Source organism: Triticum dicoccoides, chromosome 3B (genome assembly GCF_002162155.2).
Source record: "Triticum dicoccoides isolate Atlit2015 ecotype Zavitan chromosome 3B, WEW_v2.0, whole genome shotgun sequence".
Taxonomy (NCBI): domain Eukaryota; kingdom Viridiplantae; phylum Streptophyta; class Magnoliopsida; order Poales; family Poaceae; genus Triticum; species Triticum dicoccoides.
Window position 1 is genome coordinate 683089403 of NC_041385.1, and position 9981 is coordinate 683099383.

General features: G+C 50.2%; 1 protein-coding gene across 1 annotated transcript; it reads right to left on the reverse strand.

Annotated features, from left to right (window-relative positions):
* Window positions 1-3979: 3979 nt before the first annotated feature.
* LOC119279790 (heat stress transcription factor C-1a-like) lies at window positions 3980-6477 on the reverse strand. Its single transcript, XM_037560911.1, has 4 exons — window positions 6238-6477; window positions 4856-5050; window positions 4466-4687; window positions 3980-4396 (listed from the first exon to the last, which is right to left on the reverse strand). Exons 1-4 carry the CDS (start codon window positions 6475-6477, stop codon window positions 3980-3982), a joined length of 1074 nt encoding a protein of 357 aa, XP_037416808.1.
* Window positions 6478-9981: the final 3504 nt, after the last annotated feature.

A 9981-nucleotide genomic window follows, 5' to 3' on the forward strand; every position in this document is an offset into this window, starting at 1 on the left:
TTGGCGGAGGTGGACTTGGCGGAGGTGGACTCGGTGGTGGTGGTGGTTTTGGCGGAGGTGGACTCGGTGGTGGTGGTGGTTTTGGCGGAGGTGGACTCGGTGGTGCTTGATGTCGATGATGATTCCGTGTATGCGGTCGTTCTGCCATGCCTTTCATGTTTCAACTTTTATGATGTTTCATGTCTTGCACTACTCTTATGTTCGTGAACTTTCGCAGGTGATGATCTTTAGATGATGAACTTGACTATGTTTAAATGATGATGATGAACTGTCATATTTCATATTATTCTGCTTTGAAATGCTGTCGAATGAATTGAAAAAGAGAAAACAGGGAAAAAAACAACTATGCCTACGGCAAAGCCGTCGGCATATATACGCTCAGGAGCCACCAGGAGGCGCCACATGGCAGAGCTATGCCTATGGCAAAGCCGTCGGCATAGATTTACATCTATGCCGACGACTTTGCCGTAGGCATAGCCCTGCCGCCAGGCCAAACCAGGGGGCGACACGTGGCAAAGGTATGCCGACGGCCAAGCCGTCGGCATACCTTTGCCACGTGTCTTCTCCTGAGTCGCCAGCGGTTTTGACGGCGCCGTCCGTTGCCGTCAGACGGAAAACAACGCCGACAGCTAAACTATGTCGACGGCTGCCCCAGGGCCGTCGGCATACGCTCCTATGTCGACGGCTATACTACGCCGACGGTCTGACCAAACTACACTGACGTGATCTACACTGACGGGGCAATGTCGATGACAGCCGTAGGCATAGATCTATGCCGACGACATAGGACCTATGCCGACGGCCCTGGGCCGTAGGCATAGCCCGCGAGTCCGGTAGTGATGGGCAGCCTGAGCACCGCCAGTGCTCGTGCTTATCCGAGCCGAGCGAGTTGCCACTAGTGACATATGTCCACCACTGGCATCTGTGTGGGTGAAAGCTTTCCGGAATGCCCCAAACCGACAGTCGGATCCTCTGTCCCTACTTGGTCCGACGACGCAATCCATGTCGGCAGATGGATAGATGGGGCACGAAGTTCCAGATGCGGGGTGTGGGACCGCTGCTCGTCCATGTCCGCATCCGCTCCCATGCGACAGCACCACTCCCCTCTCTCGCTGCCGACATCGCCGCTTTCTCCGGGAGATGTCCTCCGGCTTGCACGACGAAGTCGAGGACGGGACGCCCGCGGACGAGGCGGATGCAGCCTCTGTCGTGGCGGTCGGGGACGGGCTGGATGTCATCTAGGGCGGCGGATCAGGACCGGCGGTGAGGATGGGGAGCAAGGGTGGCGGACGGTGAGGGTTCGGACGCGGGAAAGGTAGGAGGACGGCAACAGGAGGAGGAAGAGTTTGATGAATTTGGTGCGAATTATGGTGGGGTAGGGCTATCGGGTCCGACGCGGCAGACGTGCCCGGACACCCCATATCCACCCCAGATTTGGGCTAGACATGAGGGGTGCTGGTCAACCCGGACGTTTGAGACCCGCTTAAGAAGCCTGTCTGAATCACATTTTTATGACCAGTCAGCGTCCGAGCCGTCTGCCCGGACATTTGAGACGGGTTTGGGACGTTGGGCTGTAGATGCTTTGAGGACAAATAAAAGAAGTGACTGATCGTAACAAAAGTTGAGGCAACTTACGATTATACGTCCCCATCTTTATTCCGACCTTCCCACTACGGATATGAACGTTGAGTCTCTTTTCGTCGATTTATTTGGTTGAAGTACAATTTTAGTAACTCTCAGTCAAACATTTTTTTGGAGAAATGTGACTTCAGATAGTGAATGTACTTTTCACGAAACTGAAGTTGCAGTTTTCAGAATTAATTAAGACATAAGAAAATATAAATTAATTGAGATGTAGACAGACCCTTGACAATAAGTTGGGTCTTGAAGGTTGGTTGATGTAACACCGTATATATAAGCCATTTTCTCGGGAAATGACAATAAACCTGGGCATTGCATTGACTAACAAACACATTCATATTACTAATTATTTAAAACAGTATTTAAAAAAATATTTAAAACAAAAGCAATATTAAACATTGATACCAAACAAATCCGCTAACAAAATCAAAGAAAAATTGAAGCCATCTAGGACATGTCATGCAGCATCGGCTCCACAATCCTATCAGAAAACATATGGCAATTCAGCCGCAAAAAAAAAAGGAAAACATATGGCAATTGGGATAACCCATTTGTCTGGCGACATGCGACTTAACAAAAAGTGCATGACTATAAGACAACATCTTCAAAAGGAGTCGTCACTCGCAGGTCGATGTTGGTTGATCCAATCACACGTCAAACTTGGGGCTATCACCCCTGAAATAGTACTTCAGGCCAATACCTTCGATAAGGAAAGGACGTGTGCCATCGCTTGAGCCATGTCCGATTGATTTCATAAAGGACAAATTTTACTCTTTATCTTTTTTACGAAGCCGTCGTATATCCCATTAAAACACAACTAGATGGCATGGGCGGGCCCACCACAATTCATGTGTATTCAGACTAATATCTTTTTTTTTTTTTGAAAATGAGGATCACCCCGGATTCTGCACCAGAATAATGCATGCAGCCATATTATTAAGCAAAAAGTCGGCAGTTCAGTACAAGCTCACAAAGGGAGCGAAACTAAAGTGAAGATAAAAATTGCCACAACCGGCAAAAACAGGTCAAGATGAAAGTTATCAATATGTATTGCTCTATCTGATATAAATAACAAAGGGAAACCACCAAATGTTTATCGTGATATACTTGTGGCATATTGTGAGTTGTGACTCACGGTAGAACTCAAAAATAATGGATCATGAGTTCAATACACGTTACTAGTATTTTTGTGGAAATTATTTTCATCAACATTTCCCCCTTGCATTCTATATTACTAACAATTATTTTGTTGGTCTTTGCACCTTCTTCTTCATACTCTATTGGCTAATTTATTTTGATCAGCACTTCTAATTTATATATGTATTACACAACAACATACCATTTGTTCTATGTTTGTCGAGTGTAGGATCATTTGCATTATAAGGAGCACTTTCACCGGCGACCATACACAACAATATTTGGAGAACGCAACAAAAAAACTTGAGGAACAATTCCATGTGCATATGGCTAATTCTCTCGACTAGGAATTTTTTGCACCGCACAAAAATGTTTAGACAGGTGTTCTTTATAGATTTGCAAAGTATTTGGCGTTCTTTCGACAAAGCTAATTAATACCATGGTGCCAAAACCTGCTCTTGAGTTATCTCCCATTCAAAATATATATGGTGCCAAAACATGCTCTTTAGTTATTTTATATTTAAATATATTTTGAATACGCATCTACAAAATCTTGGCCCCCCAGATGGCCGTTCATCAAGATGCGGCTTTGACGAGAATCACACTAAAATCAATGAAGGAGGTCCTCAACGGACATTTGATCTCGCAGATCATCCGACGGGGCATGATTAGATCATGCGATGGTAAACAATGACATGTTCAAGGTTTTGGTATCTATCTTGAACAAACCGCGTAGTTGGGCGGCTTTCATGATCGGTGTTGTCTCAGCATGCAGGGGATCGCTCGTGTGAAAGAGAGGACATGCGGAAACAAAAGCTTGTGAGAGTTAGGGTTTTTTGCTCTGTGTATGCAATGGTGACATGCACTTTCGATTCAAGGGTTCAACGACCAAGACGACCGTTGCTTCAGGATGCTAGTCTTTAGGCACACGTGCATGAAGACTTTCCGGCTGCCATGAACAAGGTCATGCCGACTCCGGTAGGGGGAGCGATGGCAACGACGTGTCGACGACTTGTTTTAGTGACGATAGTGGTAGGACCTTTGTATAATTCTTGTTATGTCCCCAGTGCTTTGTAGTGAACTTTTATGATTGACTCGGGCTTTTTCGTAGAAAAATGTTGTGTACAAATGATTGCTAAATTAGCAAGGCTGTACACTAAGTACAAGAAGCTAGTGCATGTGCATGCACTATGCGCCATGTTTAGAAGAAACACTGGCCAAGTAGGCAGAACGGGAAGGGGATCTCCACTGCGGTCCCACTGTCAGTTATGCCCGTGCCGCTGCCGCTGTCCCTGCCGCCGCCCTCGAACTCCGGCACCTGCTGCACCCCGGAGCTCGTGGAGGGCTCCTCCAAGGTTGGGAGTTTCAGTGGCATCGGCTCCGCCCATTGCCCGACTCTGGCGCCGCACATGGCTTCGTCGCCGAGAGCCAATAGCGGTGAAGGCGCCAGGTGAAGCGGGGGTGCAATGGGAAAGGAAGCAAAATCACGGGAAGGCAACTTCATGCGCTGCAGCTTCTTCTCGGCTGCCTGTTGGAGCAGGTGGAGGGAGGTGGCGTTGGGATCCTCGTCGAGCCGGGCGAGGAAGGGCATGAGCCGGTCACTCAGCCGCTTCGTCGCCTGCAGTCGCCGGCTCATCCGCGCCAGCTGCTCCCCAATAGCCGTTTGCTCCTGCCGCAGCCTCCGAACCTCCTCGAGCAGCGCCTCCCTCCCCTCGTCGTCCTCTCCCTCCTCCACTTCCTCTCCTATATTGGCCATCACATGCTGCTCGCCGCCGCCGACTAGAGACGAGCAAGAGGTCTCGCCGCGCTTCTTCTTGCGGCGCACGATGCGCGGCAGAAGGTGCGTCTGGCCGCGAAGGAATGACTCGTGCGCGAACTCCCATCGGTCCGGGTGCACCTTCCGGAAGCCCTGCACAGCAATCTCATCGTAGCACATTAAGCAGACATTTCGCAAGAGTACAGTGCACGTGCAAGCCTAGATCGAGTACCATTAACAGACTACGGATCACTAGTATTACTAGGACAACAAAGGCCAAAGGAAGGCGGCACGGGAAAGGATGCCTCACTAGGTACTCACGTAAGAGTTGAGCTGGCGGACGAAGCTGGAGAAGTTGCCGTGCTTGAAGAAGCATGGGAGGAGGAGCTCCGAGAAGCCGGCGACGTCGGTGACGAGGAAGCTGTTGTTGTCCCTCCCCCACCTAACGAGCGCGTCCGTCCTAGGGTCGCTCACCAGCTGGTACGTCTTGGCCACGAACGGTGAGCGACCCTCCGTCTAGGTGAGTAAGTCATCTTAGGTTGTGCACCGTGACCAAGGAGGAGGGGAAAACGAGAGACCATAATGTTTATTTGCTAATTAATAGCATTGCATGCAATGAACTAACCACTGCATGTCGTGTTTAGTAGTCTCAAGTCATTAAAAGCATGCACACTCCTCATCTCTTATTGGTTGATATGTCAAGAAACAAGAAACGAGGTAGAAATTAATGCACCGCGCCTAAGTGTTTTGAGATTATTTGGTTTTCGTACAATGACTTGCACACCTAGACGGAGGACAATGAAAGGATCTCGCGCTGGGGGGATGCATGCTGGAGATGTGTGGTGAAAAAAAAGGATTCCACCATGCAAGATATAGCTCGCTTGCCATGTTTTGTTTTACATTAGACCCTAGTTGGGAGCCGTTTACCTGAAGACTGTAATAAAAGTAGCTCCGGAGCGTGGACTGTATGCTAGCTTCAGCTTTGAATTTCGTTTCAGGACATGCGTTCCCTCTTTCCTTGTTTGGGATGGAGAACGTGTGATGTATGTTCGCTGGCTTCGTTTTCTATGAAAATGGGGCTCGGGGGGCCATCGCCCTCCTGTTGATCTAAAAAAAAAACCCATGAGTGATGACCTTACCCCATTCGTGGTTATTAATGTATACAGTATAATTGACGTATGTGAGCTGGGAAAACAGATCCCTTCGCATACTACTAGTAGTATGGCGATCGATCCCCAGCCTTCTTATTGGCGTCGCCATCGCATTCCGGTGATATATCACTGAAACCGTGCCGCCTTTTGGACCAGAGCTAGCGTGCTCCAACAGTGCAGAAATGACAACCCAAAAATCAAAACCCAGCTAACCCAACTCCAACTGCCTCGATCGTCTGGACGTGGTCTCTCTCAAGCTTGTTCCTCTCGATCTGGCCGCGGAGTAGGAGCTAGCACATACCAGGCTGTCCACTTGTGCGTGCTCTCGTTCCTCTCCTCGCGCTGTGTTGGTAATGCGATCGATCGCCTAGCTCGATCAACTGTACAAACACTATGCTTCTCTTGTAGCAGTACATAGCATCAGATGATGACAACCCGACAAATATGGACCATGGTTGTAGTAACAAAATGCTATCGGGCGTTGGGGCCGCTCCTCGTGCCCTTAGAGCATCTCTAGCAGACCTCGCAAAAAGCCTCGACCCGCAAAATAACCGTCAAAATGCGGGTTGCCGCGGAAAATCCCGCCCGAACAGACCCCGCGAACGCGGCCGACCCGTTAAATATTTTGCGGAGCGCGGCAAAAGATCTCCCGCAACCTTTAGATTCACAGGGCGGGAGGTCGACCCGAGCTCGACCCCTATCCGCAGCGAGATTTGGCGGGAGGGACATCTCCACGCGGCCGTTCCCACCCCTCCGCCACCATTGTCCCCGCCACTGCTCGCTCCTGTGCATCTTCCCCGGCAGTTCTTCGCCGTCATGGATGACTCCCCGCCGTCCCCCGTCACCATCGAGGTCGCGCACGCTCAATCCCCTCCGACGGATCTCATCGTCGGCCATGTTGGCCCCGCCGTCGCCCAAGGCACCACTGCGCCTGCCCGCAAGCGGCGGGGCAACGTGGTCGTGCAGGGTGGAAATCCGGCTGCCCCCGCCGGGAAGGCCGCGCTCCGGGCGCCAACGCCACTGTGTGATCCCGACCGGCGGCGGAGAAGGTCGGCAAGGTCTCCGGCGTAAAGCGGAAGAGGATTCCGGCTGCAAAGAAGCGGAAGGCCTCCGGCGTCGGCTAGTGCGTGTTACAGTGCCGGAGATGTTTTCTCAATGGGGTTTGGAACCAATGTCGCCGATGTGTTCAGTGCACCAGCCGATGATTTTGGTGCCGGAGTTAGAACAAGTGCTGGAAGTGGACTCGGTGGTTGCGATGACCTCGATGGACTCGGTGGCGCGGAGTGAAAATCGACCAAGATGATGCCGGACGTGGTCGTCACTTTTGCAAGACCCCCTTTTGCGATTGTCCTACAAAACTAAGCTTTTATTTGCATGTGAACTGTGTTCTATTGTTGGAATTTGAACTCATTTGTCGGAATCCATGTCAAATTCGGTAATTGGGCATCTTCGGTTTGCAGGACAACGCGGCGGTGCCCGAGCAGACCCCGCATAGCCGACCCGTAAAAGAGCATATTCACCTAATATCCTTTTTACGGATCCGTTTTGCGGGGCCTGAGTCTGACCGCGCCCGCGCTGGCCCGCATATACCATTTTTCGTGAACTGCAAAAGCATTATGCGGGTAGGCGTTTTACGAGATCTGCTAGAGTTGCTCTTAGAGCTTAGAACCTGTAAAAAACAGTCAAACCTTGATATTTACGGTACAAACCCGAAAAAAACACCCCGGTTAGATCCCGTAAAATAGCATATCGCGTAAATTTTTTTACATGCTCCCCTATATTCGAGCCCCAATCTTTTATATCTAGTGGATTTCAGCAGTTTTTGGAGGATCGTGTAAGCCGGTCAACATGGAGCAGGGGGCCTCGCAACGCCGCACGCGAGCAGTGAGCGGGCGGAGGAGCTCGCCGCCGGCAGGCCGGAGCATCTCTGGAGCACATGCCGGGCCGGAGCGTCGTCGGAGCGTCTCCAGAGCATCGCCGAAGCAAGTAGCGGGCCACATCATACGGCAGACCAGATTGGCGATGTTCTGCCCGGTCGGTTCAAGTTTGTCCATGCGTGCGTCCAAGGAAAAAAGAAGCATGAGGGGAAAAAAGAAAAATGTATTTACTATGAATTTTTGGGATCTGTTCTACCCCGATGCTTCACGGTAGCGTAAATTCATTTACAGGTGGTGAGATGCTCTAGGAGCATCTCCAGCCGTTGGCACCCCCAAGAACACCACCGAACCAAAAAAGTTGGTGTCTTGGGGGTCATCCGGCAAAATTCGGTGAAATAAAGAGGGCATCTTTTTAGTCACACCCCACCCCAAACAAAAGTTTGTGAGGAGAATGATTAAGTAGGCCAAGAAAAAGAACATGTGGTGACACACGATTCGCCGAAACTTTCGCCGGCACCCCCAAAAGCCCTCCAACGTGCCGGGTTTCGCATGGGTTTGCCGGCGCTATTTTGACGTCCTAGGAGGTGCTAGGGCGTGGCTGGACCGGGGCGTCCTGAGGAGGCGGCTGGAGATGCTCTAAAGCTTTATGGGAGTAGGGCAGACGCTGCGATGCAGGTGTGCTCTCTTGGAAAATATCTTGTCTGCTCCAATGCTTTTGGGATGGATGGGAACAACTGGGGCCAGTCCTGCTGCCTCCTCGAGTTTGGCTGGTTCCCAGACTTGGCTAGCTCCTTGACCCTGTTTCCAAAACGGGGATGTATCTGTCACCTTGTGTCCATATTTATGTGGTCTTAGGTTGGTCATAGTGGGGAGTAACTTAGACTAGTGTCATATCTAGTGTCATGCATATGACAATGTCTTTGTTACTATCTTCATAGTGTAAAGTAACATACAAGTAGTATCATAAATGATTGCATTTATTACATTATAGACTCATTTTGCTTTGGGTTGCGTTATGTTACAGTAACATATTATGTTACTCCAAACACCTCTCTCTTCATTAACTATATGCCACATAAGCAAACTTGTCTTGGAATGCGCTATGTTACTTGCTAAGTTACTCCCACTATGACCAGCCTTATCAACTGGCAGTAGCACAATAATTGATGTAGTAATTACGTGGAGCATATCCAACTAGCTGCCTATCCAACCAATCCCTCCAACCACAGTTGGGAGTTTGATTCCCATTTGTCCGTCCAGGTCATCGTGTTTGTTTTAAACCCTTATTTGTCCGTACATGCATTCATGTTTCTCATTTTCTTATATCTTGGGTCACTTATATGTGATTGGTAGAGATGAAGAGAGAGAAACAAAAGAAAGAATAAAGAAAGAGAAAGTTGTGGTCCGGGGTGGGCCGCATCCTACATGGCGGACTGACCAGGCGTGTCCGCGAGCCCTCAGATCCTCCCCACATTTGTTCTCATATGAGGGTTTGCGGGCAGCCCAGACGTATATAGATGATGTGAGGGGTCCGGTTGGGTCATCTTTTTTCTTCTCTCTCCTGTTCGGTCAGTGACCAGGTGCGTCCGCGAACGAGGATTCGAGGGCACCAGCCATAGATGCTCTAAATCCATGCAACATTGATCAACATAGCAACATTCGATAGCACATAGTTCAAACATAGGACAGATAGCACATTGTTCATGCATAAGACATTCTACATGAAACATATAGTAGGAAAAAGGACATAAAGAAAATAGCATCCTCACTGGCGTTTGCCCTTCCCCTTAGCATCTCCCTGGTGGTAGTACAACTCGAAAATGGCATAGGGACCGTCGTCGGACCGTAAGAGTTGGAGGAGTCGCCGGCTATGGAGGTGTTGTAAGAGTTTTGTAGGCCCGCGAGGGCACAAGTAGGCCGAGCTTACTCCTCGGCCTTCTTCTTAGCTTCGATATGCGAAGCCTCACCGCCCTCCTTGAGTGGAGTCATCGCCGGGCCGCGCCGATGGCATCGATGGAGGGGATGGCGCCAAGCTGCTAGATCAGCGTCGGGGCACTGGAGATGGCACTGGGTCACGTGTCTTAACCTTGGACGACCAGTGGGCGATCCGCTCGGCGAGCTCCTGGGCATCCTCCGCAGTAGGGAGCTCCACTCGATGTTGTCCTCCGATCTAGATCCGTATCCGGGCATGGTGTCGGGAACAACCGGAGGGGATCCGACCAGAGAGAGAGAGAGAGAGAGAGAGAGAGAGAGAGAGAGAGAGAGAGAGAGAGAGCTAGGATTAGGGTTGACCCGCGCCAGGGAGTTGATTTTGTGGGGTCTTGGGTGGGCCAGAAGAGATGGGGTCAATGTAGTGAACATGTCCGGATCGTCCCATATCCACTTCATATTTGGGATGGGTTTGCGATAGTCCGAACTG

What these genes read in the sequence shown, in the direction of transcription:
- LOC119279790 (XM_037560911.1), bottom strand. Translation starts at nt 6,477, where the DNA reads ATGCACAGGAGCGAGCAGTGGCGGGGACAATGGTGGCGGAGGGGTGGG. An exon ending in TCCGCCAGCTCAACTCTTAC is followed by an intron (nt 4,688 to 4,855) that starts GTGAGTACCTAG and finishes ATTGCTGTGCAG; the next exon opens with GGCTTCCGGAAGGTGCACCC. An exon ending in GGGAGGCGCTGCTCGAGGAG is followed by an intron (nt 4,397 to 4,465) that starts GTTCGGAGGCTG and finishes CGGCGACTGCAG; the next exon opens with GCGACGAAGCGGCTGAGTGA.